The following is a 16,559-nucleotide window of genomic DNA, read 5'->3' as shown; positions in this document are numbered from 1 at the left end:
TTTTGAAAAAATGAACCCATGAGTAAAGTACGGGATTTATCCTCTCCGTCCGTTCACAGTGCCATTTTTTCTATCGGATTATTATTGATGTATTATTGATAAAAAAATCTTTCAGCAAGTCGACGTCGTCGTGCTATCTTGTCGCACCCGCCATTTTGACGTTACGAGAAAAACGCGTTTTAATGTTTGACGTTGAATATTCAAAAACGAGAACACGCAATGTAAACAATAACAACACGTTTTGTTTGGCTCACCATTCTGTGCATTGTCCCAAAGTTTGGTTGAAGTTGGTTGCTGGAGTCCCGAGTTTTAATTACAAATGTTTACGGTAGTCTAGCTTGTACGTGCGACAAATGCATCCTGACTTTCCTGGCCTGAAATCCCTTTGGCCTTTTGTCGCACTTACATCAATTTTCATGGAGTGACAAGATAGCACGACAAGATTGAAACTACTTTCATATGTAAAGTGACAAAAATTCACGGAGTTTTTTCGGTTTTTGTTGAATATCTCAGGATTGAAATCGAATTTTGGGAATCTGTGAAGGTCAAAAGGTGAGGCATTGTGAGCTGCACAAAATGGCGTTCTTAACTCAATTTGGCCCAAAATGCACGTACGACAAGTTAGCACGATGGCGACGAAGTAAAGAACCGCATCACATGTAAACAGAACGGCTTTTTAAAGGCTCTACTAGCACCAACGGAACAGGTTCCAGTTGAGGACCAATCTACGTCAGCTCAGTTAACCGTTTCCGGTTAGAACCTGTTGTGGTGCATGAAGGTTTTGACCATGTCAATTATTTTTGCAGGATGATGAATATATTAGGGATGTTTAGCCTAGAAGTTTTGCGTCATTTCCGGCATTGTTCTGTGAAAAAGTTATTGTTATTTTGACCCGAAACCCAAATAGGAGGGTCGAGGTTCCCTAACGGAATCCGGAATATCTCCAGTGAAAGTGGACCACATTTGTCCCCCATCTGACAGTTTAAAATATAGACAAATCTGGATCTTTTGCAACCGGAAGCATCCAAATTGGTCAATTCTACCAAAAGTTATGAGATTTTTAAGAAAAAAAATAGGGGTAAAATGATTACCCGAGCGTTTAAGTGTTATTTACTCTTATACCCTTAATCGAAACCCAATACTACAATCCAATACTATGTTATATTACATAAGATGCTTCTAACATCGTTTATAGAAATGAATGTTAAATTCAGAACGAGAAACGACCACATAAGAGCTTAAATATGCCATGTCTTTTGATCGTAGTTCGTACGACGGATATTTTTCTTTGAGGTTTTTCCTCTTTTCACCAGCTAGAGCTGCTTCCGAAATGTTGTGACTGCAGATGATGATGATGAGGATGGTGATGCTGCTACTTGGTAGGTATTATGACACAAGAACACCATCAGTAGCAAAAGCAGCATCACCCAAAGCAGCACGTGTTCATGCTCGAACTTTGTTTACATGTTATTATATCTTCCTTCAGCATTGATGGCATTTATTACTGGCCCTATTTTTCATCCACAAGCTCATTTTTCTCTCCTTTACATCTCTTTAAGTTGTACAAACATTGGTTTTCCGAAAAAAAAATCAGGCGGAGGAAAAAAAAAACATCGACCGAATCTCAATGAGTTTATGGCTGTAAAGATGTACGGTTGGATGCAATTTCGCCTCTTTCCTTACATCTTTCATGAAGAACGTTGAAGCTGAAGCATGAAAACCTCGCATTTTAATGAGGGTGGTGACTAACAACCAAACAGTTTTCCAGCGGCGCGTCACTCACGATTCCCACATTAAAGCAAGAGCACCACTTTTTCCCGATTTTCCGGGCACCGGCTGGCAGGGCAAGGCGCGTGGCCCAAACAAGAAACACATGTGGCCACACGGCCTGCAAACTGACTGACTGTTAAGTACCTTCTTTGCTCTAATTGATATTATGATCCCCGCGCGCACACATTAAACCATACACACGAGACTGCCGCCACTCCGGGATTGAGTGTGTCATGTACCGCCCACCCTGCGATCCCTGTGCCCTGTGTCCCGGGGGCCAACGGTGGGTGGTGTTCCGGACCGGAATGACGAAGATGAAAAAATATCCACTAAATGTAACGTGCTTTAAAACGGCATTAAAACAGATTATGGCGGGAAATCCTTTTTGATTTGAAGCGTTTCGTGACGGCTCAAAGATGGGACGGAACGCGGCGGGGTAGATTAGGGCGTCTGACAGCCCGGCAGCAGTGACTTTCGGGACCCATGTGGGTCTGGTTACGCAGTGTCTGGGTTACATTTAGGGCGTCCAAATTATCGGGGTAAGAAAATATCCAGGTTAATCGATCTATATTTTTGAAACAGACAAAATTTTTGGGTTAATTGTTTAACTTAGGGTTTGACTACTTGTTTGTGGGTCGGTAATTGACACGTTTTTGGAAATCTCACCCCCTTCGTGGACATTTTCCATTCAAACACAATCTTGTTTGTATGGATCGTGGACAATCGCCCCCTCTAAAATGTCCCCGTAGTTTATGGATGGCCTCTTATCACGACGAATCCATATCAACGTCATTTTCGTTTTTACGTAACGCATCCCAGATCGAAAGTCCGTAAACCCACGATGTTTTGTAAGGTCACGATGTTTTTCGAAAATTTCGATGAACTGCATGCTGCGCGTTAGAGTGAAAGAGAAAGCATGCTTTGTATTTTCATCGAAGTTTCGCTAAGCATGCTATCTCGCTCCTTCATGTTTGCGAATTTTTCGGCAGTTCTGTCAAACGAAAAAAACGTGGCGTGCAAGTTTTTTCCTTCGCGAAACTTTGGCATTTAGTCAACTTTTCTGGGCTTGTTCCGGGTTGTAGGTGGAATCGGCAGTCCAAGTAGGGGAACAGCATCTAATTCCAGCGTGCCTCTAATGTTGGCAGGTCAGAACTTTGACATTCAATTAAAGCTAATTAAAAGCGGTTTCAACTGAACTCGAGTGATAAATAGCTCAATAAGAAGTGAGCATGCAAGTTTCTATAAAAAGTTTTGCAAAATTAGTTGTTTAAATAGTGAAAATCAGCAAATTGGATGGAGTTAGGAGCGAGTGCTTAACCTGCCAAAGATACGAGAATTTCCCCTAGTTTGTATTGTTTTGTTTGCTGTAAAATTTAACTTTTTCAAATTCTCTATTTCAGGGCATTTGCAAATCTCCGGTGATTCCGGTTTTCCCGCCCTGCAAGTACCCTTGGAAAAACGCTGTACGGAACAGGTTCGAAGGAAGATTTTGGCACTACAAGAGTGCTCTCAGAGCGATTGCGGTTGCGGGCCCGGGCCCCAACAGCAACAAGCTCCGTTACGACGCAGTTCCGTACGCAGATGCCACCGTACTATAGCAGCGGAGGCGCAGGTGGAAGTTCCGGATCGCCACAGCCTCCATCGGACGGTTCACCTTCGTCGGGACCGATGAACGACGACCGGGACAATTTCGTCTCAGGCGGCAACAGTACAAATCATCAGCAATCACATGGACCAAACTATTTGCCGACGCATTCGTGTGGCAAATATCGTGACGAGGCTGTCTCGAACAAATGTAACCTCCAAGGTTGGCCACTCGGCAGCAACGAGACCAGCACCAGGATCACGACTATCACCGGCGGGACTTTTCGTCGGTGGCGGCTTCCTTTAAACAGCCGAAGATTGTCGTTCAGCGGCTCACCATCGACCGTCAGTCATCCGCCACCGCCCTCTCCAAAGAATGGCCACGCCTGCGTCGGAGGTCTTGAACTGGACGTCGAGGCCAAGGAACGTCTCGAGTTGCGTCGTGAGGACCAGCGAAGGGAACGCAAGCAGGCCGCGGCCAGGAAACTGCAGGAGTTGGAGCAGCAGCTGAAGACTAAGAAGGGTGTAAACGGAGCAGCAGGGTGACGGTAAGAATGATACGATCCGCGGTTCAACCCAGCAATGGGCAAGGGTCAGCGGGCCAGCAGCAGCGTCGGGGAATGGATTGTGGCGAACGGGACGATCGTGGCCGCAGTGACATGGTCGCACGTGATTTTATTATGAATCGTCGGATTGACTCCAGTTCTTTTCAATATTCTGCTTCCGACTAGGTATTGGCTGGTCTGATCTGCGGGAAATCGGTCGGATGATGACGACGAAGAGAATTAACATAAGCAACCGGTAGCAGCGGAACCAGTGCTGCTGGAGCACAGGTACAAACAGTAATTTGTGAGACTTCTCTACCCAATCTAAATATCTCCTTTTTCAGGCCAAATAATTCGTACGTCACAACCAGGAAGCAGGGAAACGGAAGTCAATTTTGGAGTTCCGCCACCGCCGTGGAGCCACGCGGAGATCGATCGACCAAACAACTTCCGTCGGGCCAGAGTGCTGAAGGTGACCGCACCGTCCAATCAGAACGGAACAGCTCGGAACGCGCTAGTATCGCCCTACAACTGTCCTCGGAACGGTGGATTCAGTGCTGGACTGCGCCAGGTCAAGATCAACCGAAACCGGTTCATGTTCCCGGCCAATTCTTGTTATAATTTAGGTAATTTTCTAGTAACATTTTCGACCAGTATCAGAGCATTCTTTTATCCTTTTTTCAATAGGTTCTTCAATCTGGATCTGCCACGTGCAACGGACATGGCCCTACAAGTTCGCTCGGAAAGAAGCAGCACAAAATAGGCTCGCGGAACGGTCGCCGTTCTGCAAATGCCCATAGAACAAAGAAGCATGTACTGTTGTCAAACTGTAAGTTCCCTCGGAATGGCACTGGGCGGAATAGGCTCGCTTGCCGGGCCGGCATATACCTGGAATTACCACGCGAAACGGCCGTGGTCTTCAAGGTTCCCCCGAAAAGAGTCAGCACGGAACAGGTTTGCCAGGCGGTCGCAATCCTACAAGTGCCCTCGGAATGAACTGGACGGAATGGGCTCGATGCACGGTTATGGCCCTGCCAGCTTCCTCGGAACGTCGCTGCATGAATCAGACTTGGCGGACGGTTGCCACCCTGCAAGTGACCTCGAAACCTCGGATAAAATGCTTCCCGAACACGTCCAATCAAGATATCAACCGAATCCGCTCAACGATCCTGGTAATTTATTTGTACATTTGCTTAATGTAGTGCACCATTTGTTTATTTTTTTTTCTATTTAAATAGGTTCTTGCCACCACGAACGGCCATGACTCTAGAGAAGGTTCGCCGGGAGTCGCCAACTTTCAAGTGCCATCTGAACGACGCTGTACGGAACAAGCTCGATGGACGGTCGTGGCCCTGCAAGCTCCATCGGAATGACGCTGGATGAATCAGGATCGCCGGACGGTCGCCGCCGCTCCTGCTTTTCAAGTTCCGGTTTCCGGTGGCTTGCCGGACGGTCAATACAATACAACATCCAAGGATGGCCAACCAGCAGCAGCAAGACCAGCACTAGGATCACGACGATGATCGGCGGGACTTTTCGTCGGCGGCGGTTCCGTTCATGGATCCGAAAATTGTCGTTCAGCGGTCTTTCATCCAGAAAGAGGATCTGCTGCACATCGAGGCTATCACCAAGGACGAGGGGACTTGGCCAAGGCGAGTACGCCGATGGATATGCCGGGGCCAACAACAGCAAAAACTTTACCACCAGGAAGATGACAAGCGCAATACCAAGAGAGTGAATCGGCCGTCCGTCAACCACCGGCTCTCTCGCGACAGAATGGCAACGTCGGCGTAGGAGGTCGTGGACTGGACTAGCCAATGAACGTCTCAAGTTGCGTCGCGAGATGAACCAGCGGAGGAAGATATAACGTGACCTGGAAGCTTCAGGAGCAGGACGATCGCACCAGCAGCAGTGAACGGGTTTCGTCCAACAAAGTGAGTGGCGGCGGTTGCCGTTCAACGACGCAGATTAATCGAGGCGTTCCGGAACGACGAATGCGTCCAGGTCCAGATCAAACAAAACCGGTCGATTGTGGACTATTGCTTTCAAATTTCGGTAATTTATTCGTAACATTTATTTTATCCTGTTCACTTATTGTTTAGTTTTCTTTTCTAACAGGTTCATGCAATCCGGAGTTGCTTTGCGAAACGGCAATGGACTTCGAGAGTCCCTCAGAAAAGGGTAGCACGGAACAGACTCGAAGGATAGTCGCCGTCCGCTCAAAAGGGCTCGTGTTGAACGCGGTTCCCAAGACTCAGCAGAATCGACCAAGCTGGCGTCACCAAAGCGGTCCAGAAGCTGTATCTGAAAAGGCCATCCAACGGTCCCGAGCCACTTCTTTGACAATGATCAATAAGGACCAACCCTGCTGGGTTGATCTGCCGAGGCACTTGCGATTCAAACAGACGAACCAGAATCAGCAGCATCATGTTAAACATGAGATAAGTTCATCCGGAGAAGGACGACGGGGCGGTGGCTGACTTACCGTGACAACAAATAGAATTAGCAGACCGGAGGCGACACGCCTCTTTCGGGACATTACCATACAGGACTACATTGGAGGTGTACTTGGAACCGGTGCTGTCGAAGGACAGGTAAAATGGTAAAAATAGTCATCAGAGAAATGTTCCAAACTAACCTTCTCCCTTTCCAGCTCTAAAACCCTGCTCCCGGAAGAGGAAACGTCGTTTTGATCCGCGAGTAACACGAATCTGATGATGGGGACGAAAAATATACATAAACCTTGGAGTACACCTCCTCTGTCGACGATCAAACCATTACGGCATAATCAAGATTCCGTGACCCCGAAACAACAAACACGATTCTTGCCCGGTGGCGTATTCTAGTCTGCCGAACTCGTGCCAAATTGCTTAGGGCAATCTGTTCAACACCGGAACCACCTCTTCGTTGACAGAAGGCCTCGGCAGCCGGATGATCATATGCTGACAGTGCGAGTCCCACGGTAAGAAAAGTATTCTTCTTTATAAAGTTGAAACAACTATTCTCGTATTCAAATCTTTCTAACATTTACAGCATCGCCACTCCCGAACGGTCACCTAAACCAAAATGATCCACCACCGTCGGAGTGTCCACCTTCGTTGGGACCGATTAACGACGGCCGAGACAATCGTGGAATGCGAAACAACAGTGGTGGCGGAAGCGGATACATCAGTATAATACCGAGCTTCGTCTCGGGCGGCAGTGGCGGCGGTACGAATCATCACCAATCGCACGGATCAAACTATTCGTGACTCGTACGGAGGAGGCGCAACCTCCAAGGTTGGCCACCCGGCATCAGCGAAACCAGCACCGGGATCACGACGATCATCGGCGGAACTCCGGACGGCGGAAATTGTCAGCAACACTCCGGCACCGGATACGACACTTCATGAAGAGATGACCATCTAACCGCCGAACTGAACCAGCAATGTCATAGGATCCGCCGAAAGCTTCAAGGTCAACATGGAGTGCAAAAAACCGGTTGCCGGTGCTGATCAAGAACGTCGGCAGTGGCTTGTCCAACTCGAAAAGAAGCAGCGCATGCTGCAGCCGCACTCCGGCCTCCGGAACCCCGGCATTCAGAAAGAACCAGTCTCACCGCTCAACGCACCTGTCGCCGTTCCAGACACTCCTCCAACTCGGCGGCTCGGAGAAGAACCACATGACATTGAGTATGTTCTCGGCAAGAAAAAAAATGTTGTAAAATTCCTTCTCTAAATTGTTTTGTTTTTCTTTTCATTCTTTCCAGAATCGAACCGGATTCTTACTCAGCTGATCTAAAACGTTGCCGCAATTGCCCGTCCTCACCGGGACCGAGAACGACAATGGTGGCTCATGGCCAGGCCACCTCGAATTAGACGCAGGAGCAGTCTGCGGAAGCGGAATCGGTGTCACTGAAGGAAAGGAAGCATCAGTTCGATGGGGACGAACACGACGGAACGCTCGAGCAGTCACTGCCAGGATCTACTCCAATAAAGTGAACGAAGACTCTTTTTATGCAGCGATCTCGAGCTGTTCTGCACCCAACCCCAAACGCCGTCCGCAACCGGCACGCGGCCATGGCACTGCAAGCGCACTCGGATCGATGCCGCTCGAAACATGCCACACCGGACGACCACGTTCCAGCACCGCCATTCAAGTTTCCTCGGAACGATCGCTACACGAATCCTTTCAGGTCCAGATCACCCGGAACCTGTCCCGCTGTATATATTTTTGTTAAATAAAGTAAAAAAAAGTGCAAAAAACGCGAAAAATAAACTAATTGTTTCAATCAAAACAAATTATGAGTTTGACAGATGACAGAATAACAAGAAGAAGAACCTAAAAGAGAGGTTGATGCGCGTCCGATTTTCCACCTTTACGTCGTTCTTACATCGGCCCCGCATGTAGGCCTCTTGCGATGTTCGAACAACCTTGACAGGTTGACGTTTCGGGTGCAAAACACCTTGATTCGGGTCTGATGCGTGTCTCAAAATCAGACCCGCATCGGCCCCTGTAGGTCTGATCGTCGTTCTTACGATCAGACCCGATCGGCCCCGTATTTCTTACTGGGATAATTTGGGATTTCTTCTCTCCACGGGGCTACATAGTGAGTAGGCTGACCTAAACGTCAATGAGAATGCCACTGTCGGCTATGTTGTACAGCAGAGAGCTGTGTAATCCAAAGCAAGCAATGACTGTAATTGGAGGAACAGTTGCACATGTTTGTTGTAAGTTAGTTTGCATAACTTGTCGCACGAGCATTTTGGGCTGAATTGAGTTAAGAACGCCATTTTGCGCAGCTCACAATGCCTCACCTTTTGATCTTCACAGATCCCCAAAATTTGATTTCAATCCTGAGATATTCAATAAAAACCGAAAAATTTCGTGAAATTGATGTAAGTGCGACAACTGGCCAAAGGGATTTCAGGTCAGAACGCGTTTGACGCACATACAAGTTAGACTACCGTAAATATTTGTAATTATATCTAGGACTCCAGCAACCAACTTCAACCAAATTTCGGTACATTGCACAAAATAGTCAGCCAAACAAAACGTGTTTGTTATTGTTTACATTGAGTGCTTTCGTTTTTGTTTAATCAAGGTCAAACAATAAAACGCGTTTTTCTCGGAACGTCGGGTGCGACAAGATAGCACGACGATGTCGAACAAACGTATATTCGTCGTTATTGTGTATCTTGTCGCACGTTGATTTTGGGCCAAATTGAGTTAAGGACGCCATTTTGGACACCTGAGATATTCAACGAAAACCACGTGCATTGTTGTAACACTTTATAAGAAAGTAATTGCGATCAGATCGGGCTAACTTGCCACACCATGCAAGTGCGACATATAGCCAGAGAAAATTTAGCCACGTTCGTTTAGTCAAATGAGAAAGCCCGACTAATGTATACATTTTTGATGAATCAGGCCACCAATTTCAACTAAATTTTGGGACAGTGCATAGAAGGGTCAGCCAAACAAAACGTGTCTGTTATTGTTTACATTGCGTGCAAACACAGCCAAAACAAATGATTTTAGTTGAAAAAGTTCACATGAAACTTGACATATGCAACAATTTATTCTGAGCAGACTCTATAACAGGTCCAATAACCTCTGAATGTTTTGCCATAGTGCCAACGGAAATCAAGACATATGCCAATCATTCATTCTCACCTCATTAAACGAAACTAAACGCGTGCTCGCCCGATATCGCGACACACTATCGCACCCAAGTGATTGAGATTTGAGACTTAATAGAATCAAAAAGTCAAGAAAAAAAAAACTTGTCACATGATCAGATAACAAAAAGTGAACTAGAGAGACTCGCTGGAGACAATCCATTGGCGTCGCTCATTATAGGCAAAACATGACCCCATTAGACGTGGTTCAAAGTCAACCCAGCTGGCTGCGGCGGCGAAAAGTAGTTCAAGCGACGTGACACGACGTGACACGACGCGCCTGGGCCAGATTTGGAACCGCTCGTGCGGCGGCGGTCTCGACTTAAGTCTGATGTCAGATGCAGCGGCGAGATAACTTCACTCAGCGTTAGCATAATTATGTTTTGATTTGTTTTTATTATTAAATTTTCCTCGTCGATGTTATCTTTGGGCCAATGTTTTGACTACTGTGTTGCGTTGCGTTGCGTTTTGTTGAGCTGAGCACGCGGCGGTGTCTGACGCGACACGCGACGCGACGAGACCAGCGTTGAGGTTAAGCCGTCCGTAGAGAGTCGGAGATGTTCAAGAGTATCTCATAAAGATGGGAAATTTACGGCTGCAACGCGAAAGATAAAGTCCCTCCTCAGCGAGCAGATGTAATGTGCGGTTTGTCACTATAGCTGGTTCTTCAACAGGCACCAGCTCAGATTGGATGGTCTTTGCTTTGAGATGCTAGGCTGCCGACGTGACGCGACGTACGCCACACACTTGCCTCAATTAAGAGTGACTGAAGTGTGTTCGCTGTTGGGCTAGCTGGGTGGCTGGTTGTATGAACGGTTGTTTGACCATATGGATTGTTTAAGTTATGATTGAACTGTTACGATTGTGATTTGCTACTCGGTCATGTCAACTTTATTGGAATAAAGGATAAATTCATTGCTAATGGCAGTCATAAAGTAATTTATATCATTGCTGCATCAACACGAGAAGTGTATTCGATAGTTGAATTAACTTTAAGTACATCTCGTTTCATGTAAACCAGAAGATGAATGCTGAATACATTTTTAGGAAGTTTAGACAAAATATCTGAGAACCAATAGCACACAATTAACATTTAGGTTTTCATAACTTTTGATAATGTGGTCAAATTATCAAAATACCTTTCAATATACAATAAAAATACATATATAGGATGTAACAACACAAAATAGTGTTGGGAACATTTTAAAGCATGATTTCGTACCTCCACAGTAAAAAAAATATCATAATAAATATATCAGATACAGATTTTCCGCTGGACACATCAACATCCATCCATTGACGGGTGCTCTCTTGTACGAAGGTTGCTGGTATTCTTATCCAGTGAGAACTAAAGAGCACGAAGGCATCGGTTTGTTTAGTTTTTAATGTTGAGTTTAGAGCGTCCAATTTCCCGTCCCGGGAAAAAAATTCCCGGGAATTTTCGGAATATCCCGAAAAAAAATATTTCCCGTTTTCCGGGAAATTTGTAAATTTCCCGGGAATTCCCGAAATGCAAGCGGAAGTAAACATTTTCCTAACTTTTTGGTAAAATTTTGTCTAACTTACAAAAAAAAAAAAAATAATAATGAAAGAACAATTTTATTAGGTACTATAAATTAAATGTACGTTTTTAGTGAACTTATCAGTTCGTCTGAAAATTTCATTTTAAGATTTATTTCAGATGATATTAATTTCTGAAGCATTCACAACGGGGAATAGGTCCTGTTTATTTGTTGGGCAACAAAAATTACGATATTATGGAATTAAAATTAACTGTTATAATTTTGGTTAGCTTTTTAAACGAAAATTCATGTTATGTTATTTGAAACTAAGGTTCCTCTGGCCGCCAAGATTAAAATAGAGCTTTATTTCATTTTCTTTACCTTGACCAAAGGAGAAGAGGATTTTTGTTAGAAGAATTAGGTTAATTTGTTTAAAAGTTTTCGAGAAATTACAGTTAAAAGTTGAAAATTTGTAGAGCACTAGAGCTACCAAGGGCGTGACGGTTCAAATATGAAACAACTAAACTACTTGTTTTTCTATGAACATATTTTTACCGAATTATTAAAAAATCATTTAAAAAAACTACTTCGTATTATATAAAAGGTGCCCAAAAATACAAATATATTTCAAATACTCGCTCCAAACATTTGAAAACTTTGAGTTGTTAATACATAAAAATGATATTTCAAGGGAATTGCAGATTTTTAAGGTGAATTCAATTCAATGTTCATGAACTCAAATCAGTAAGATTTGTTCTGGATAAAATATTTGCTATGAAAAACATATTTCGATGCCTCTGTGCTCTCTTATGCTAACTAGATAGGAAAACCAGCAAGATTAGTACAAGATAGCACAGAGGCATCGATTAAAAAATAATACCTAGCTTCAATTGTTTAAACTCTTTATACAGCAGTTGTTCGGTAACTAGGCGTTGTTTGACTGGTTTGCTTTTTAACTGGGCGCTCGATAACTGGGCCGTAGCCCAGTTAAAAAGCAGACAATGTCAAAAAACTAAAACAAACCAAAATGACCGAGGGGTTAATGGATGCAAAAAACATATTCAATAAATAAAAAAAGTTTTTTCAAACTTTTGTTTAATTTCATGTTACAATTAAAGAATTATGGAAAGTAAGCATTGTGCACAAATTTGAGTTACTTTTATTTTTATATTTCATCTGGAAAATATTATGCATCGGTGGTCTCCTCGTTATTTTTTGTTCATCCCAGTTAACCCTCTACTGCCCAAATTGTTTTTTCGATTTTTTTTATTTTTCCCGTGTTCAGGAGGTCATTTTGAGCAACTTTTGTTCTACGAAAAACTTTACTTCTCTTGTTTTATGTTTTTCTTGTTGTATTTTTAGTATTTTAATTTGCATTTATCTTGTTTAGTTTATGTTTGTTTTTGGTAGTATTTGGCCTATTCTTCCACCTCCTATCATAACATTTTGCCTATTAAATTTTTTCATGTTTTACAGTCACTTTTCCATTTTTTTGCTTGTTTTTCACATTTTCTGCTATAGAACGGCACCATTATCATTGAAATTGTAAAAAATGCGTAGAAGCATAGCCTAGGACACTAAAAAAATTACTGCATACATCTTTTTACTTAAAACATAGGACATGTTAGTAAAAAACAAAACCAAAGTTGACCCCTAAAAAAATGACATTTTTAAAAACACTGGCAAAGTTACATAAAACAAGTAAAACTTCCAACCCATAAATTTTCTGAAATTTAAGAGTTCTTCTTTACAATGCATTTGAAAGATCAAAAATTGGTTGTAAAATTGATTTTTGGCGATTTTTCAAATCGAAGCCCGTCTAAAGGCGGGGTTGGGTAGTAGAGGGTTAACGAGCAACATTCGATGCCCAGTTACCGAACAACTACTGCATTTTCTTCAAGTTTTATGTTTTTTATACATGCAGCCAAGGAATTAATTGAACCTAACTTTTGTTTTTACCATTATAGTTGAGCAATTCTCTACGAAATCGGTCTTTTTTCTTCAATTTTAATTTTTGTATTTTTTAATCCGGTTGAAACTTTTTTGGTGCCTTCGGTATGCCCAAAGAAGCCATTTTGCATCATTAGTTTGTCCATATAATTTTCCATACAAATTCGGCAGCTGTCCATACAAAAATGATGTATGAAAATTCAAAAATCTGTATCTTTTGAAGGAATTGTTTGATCGATTTGGTGTCTTCGGCAAAGTTGTAGGTATGGATACGGACTACACTGGAAAAAATAATACACGGTAAAAAAATTTGGTGATTTTTTATTTAACTTTTATCACTAAAACTTGATTTAAAAAACACTATTTTTAATTTTTTTATTTTTGATATGTTTTAGAAGACATAAAATGCCAACTTTTCAGAATTTTCAGGTTGTGCAAAAATCACTGACCGAGTTATGAATTTTTAATCAATACTGATTTTTCAAAAATCGAAATTTTGGTCGTAAAATTTTTCAACTTCATTTTTCGATGTAAAATCAAATTTGCAATCAAAAGTACTTTACTAAAATTTTGATAAAGTGCACCGTTTTCAAGTTATAGCCATATTTAAGTGACTTTTTGAAAATAGTCGCAGTTTTTCATTTTTAAATTAGTGCACATGTTTGCCCAGTTTTGAAAAAAATATTTTTGAAAAGCTGAGAAAATTCTCTATATTTTGCTTATTCGGACTATGTTGATACGACCTTTAGTTGCTGAGATATTGCAATGCAAAGGTTTAAAAACAGGAAAATTGATGTTTTCTAAGTTTCACCCAAACAACCCACCATTTTCTATCGTCAATATCTCAGCAACTAATGGTCCGATTTTCAATGTTAATATATGAAACAATTGTGAAATTTTCCGATCTCTTCGAAAAAATATTTTGGAATTTTCAAATCAAGACAAACATTTTAAAAGGGCGTAATATTGAATGTTTGGCCTTTGTGAAATGTTAGTCTTGATTTGAAAATTCCAAAATATTTTTTCGAAGAGATCGGAAAATTTCACAAATGTTTCATATATTAACATTGAAAATCGGACCATTAGTTGCTGAGATATTGACGATAGAAAATGGTGGGTTGTTTGGGTGAAACTTAGAAAACATCAATTTTCCTGTTTTTAAACCTTTGCATTGCAATATCTCAGCAACTAAAGGTCGTATCAACAAAGTCCAAATAAGCAAAATATAGAGAATTTTCTCAGCTTTTCAAAAATATTTTTTCAAAACTGGGCAAACATGTGCACTAATTTAAAAATGAAAACTGCGACTATTTTCAAAAAGTCACTTAAATATGGCTATAACTTGAAAACGATGCACTTTATCAAAATTTCAGTAAAGTACTTTTTGATTGCAAATTTGATTTTACATCGAAAAATGAAGTTGAAAAATTTTACGACCAAAATTTCGATTTTTGAAAAATCAGTATTGATTAAAAATTCATAACTCGGTCAGTGATTTTGCACAACCTGAAATTTCTGAAAAGTTGGCATTTTATGCCTTCTAAAACATATCAAAAATAAAAAAATTAAAAATAGTGTTTTTTGTAAATCAAGTTTTAGTGATAAAAGTTAAATAAAAAATCACCAAATTTTTTTACCGTGTATTATTTTTTCCAGTGTAGTCCGTATCCATACCTACAACTTTGCCGAAGATACCAAATCGATCAAAAAATTCCTTCAAAAGATACAAATTTTTGAATTTTCATACATCATTTTTGTATGGACAGCTGCCGAATTTGTATGGAAAATTATATGGACAAACTAATGATGCAAAATGGCTTCTTTGGGCATACCGAAGGCACCAAAAAAGTTTCAGTCGGATTAAAAAATACAAAAAAAAATCGAATGACCGAAATCCTAGAGAACTGCTCAGTTGCAATTCTATTCAATTTTGTTGCAAAATATCAATCAAAACCAAAATCAGAACAATTTTCGATAAATTTAAAATTTTCCGGGAATTCCCGGGATTTCCCGGGAAATTTGTTGAAAATTTCCCGTTTCCCGGGAATTTTGTAACCCCGGGAAATTGGACGCTCTAGTTGAGTCGATATGTTTACGTGAAGGTGGGTTTATTTTTCGAGTAATGGTCATAACTGGGTAATTCTCTACCAACTCACACGAAATCGGGAAAAGTTGCCCCGACCCCTCTTCGATTTGCGTGAAACTTTGTCCTAAGGGGTAACTTTTGTCCCTGATCACGAATCCGAGGTCCGTTTTTTGATATCTCGTGACGGAGGGGCGGTACGACCCCTTCCATTTTTGAACATGCGAAAAAAGAGGTGTTTTTCAATAATTTGCAGCCTGAAACGGTGATGAGATAGAAATTTGGTGTCAAAGGGACTTTTATGTAAAATTAGACGCCCGATTTGATGGCGTACTCAGAATTCCGAATAAACGTATTTTTCATCGAAAAAAACACTAAAAAAGTTTTAAAAATTCTCCCATTTTCCGTTACTCGACTGTAAAAATTTTGGAACATGTCATTTTATGGGAAATTTAATGTATTTTTCGAATCTACATTGTCCCAGAAGGGTCATTTTTTCATTTAGAACAAAATTTTTCATTTTAAAATTTCGTGTTTTTTCTAACTTTGCTGGGTTATTTTTTAGAGTGTAACAATGTTCTACAAAGTTGTAGAGCAGACAATTACAAAAATTTTGATATATAGACATAAGGGGTTTGCTTATAAACATCACGAGTTATCGCGATTTTACGAAAAAAAGTTTTGAAAAAGTTACTTTTTGCGTTTCTCTTTGTTTCGTCGTCCGTGTCTGTCGTGGGTGACCATAAATGGCCATGATCGATGACGACCAACTTTTTCAAAAAATTTTTTCGTAAAATCGCGATAACTCGTGATGTTTATAAGCAAACCCCTTATTTCGGACCTCGGATTCGTGATCAGGGACAAAAGTTACCCCTTAGGACAAAGTTTCACGCAAATCGAAGAGGGGTCGGGGCAACTGCTGTGTGAGTTTATGTTAACTTCGATTAAAAATTTAGAAAATAACAGAAGCATGATGTCATCATTTAGCTTTTTTATGGAAAGACTGTAGCTAAAAAATTGAATTTGCTAAAAACTAGCTTAAATTGATAAATTTTGGCAGAGTTTATTTTGTTTAGTTTAATGAACCCATATTTTTCCTAATCCAAACAAACATTGATCAGGATGAAAATTAACCCATCGATTATTGGATTCGCCACAAACAGTCTCTCCGTGTAATTCCTCCATAACCAAATTTCCGCACCCAATAACTGACGAATGAATGATGCCAGTTATTAAATGAATGTCGGAGGCCTTCTCCGCAACTTTTCCCCGCACACTCAAAGTTCGAAGAACTTTGCAAAGTTACTTTCCACCCCCACCGACCTGGGGGAAAACTTTTCTCTCTCCTTGAACCTTTCATTGTAGTCGTTGTTCCTTGCAGAGCACTATGGGGTTTCAGGCGGCCATAAATCGAAAAACCGATATACTCTTATTATTTTTTTGGTATTTTTTTTCGAAAATAAAC

At 41.4% G+C, this 16,559-nt stretch overlaps 2 protein-coding genes across 3 annotated transcripts in view; both read left to right on the top strand.

The window, feature by feature from the left end:
* The window catches only part of LOC6038598 (E3 ubiquitin-protein ligase TRIM9), a 196,693-nt gene that overhangs the window by 92,761 nt on the left and 87,373 nt on the right, over positions 1-16,559 (top strand). The gene's annotated exons all lie outside the window — the stretch shown is intronic.
* Positions 4,737-5,338, top strand: LOC119766387. Its single transcript, XM_038250897.1, has 2 exons — positions 4,737-5,071; positions 5,138-5,338. The coding sequence occupies exons 1-2, from the start codon at positions 4,892-4,894 to the stop codon at positions 5,270-5,272; spliced, it is 315 nt and encodes a 104-aa protein (XP_038106825.1). The 5' UTR covers positions 4,737-4,891; the 3' UTR covers positions 5,273-5,338.

Source organism: Culex quinquefasciatus, chromosome 2 (genome assembly GCF_015732765.1).
Source record: "Culex quinquefasciatus strain JHB chromosome 2, VPISU_Cqui_1.0_pri_paternal, whole genome shotgun sequence".
Classification (NCBI taxonomy): Eukaryota; Metazoa; Arthropoda; class Insecta; order Diptera; family Culicidae; genus Culex; species Culex quinquefasciatus.
This window is presented reverse-complemented; position numbering and strand designations above follow the sequence as displayed.

What these genes read in the sequence shown, in the direction of transcription:
- LOC119766387 (XM_038250897.1), top strand. Translation starts at nt 4,892, where the DNA reads ATGAACTGGACGGAATGGGCTCGATGCACGGTTATGGCCCTGCCAGCT. An exon ending in GAATCCGCTCAACGATCCTG is followed by an intron (nt 5,072 to 5,137) that starts GTAATTTATTTG and finishes CTATTTAAATAG; the next exon opens with GTTCTTGCCACCACGAACGG.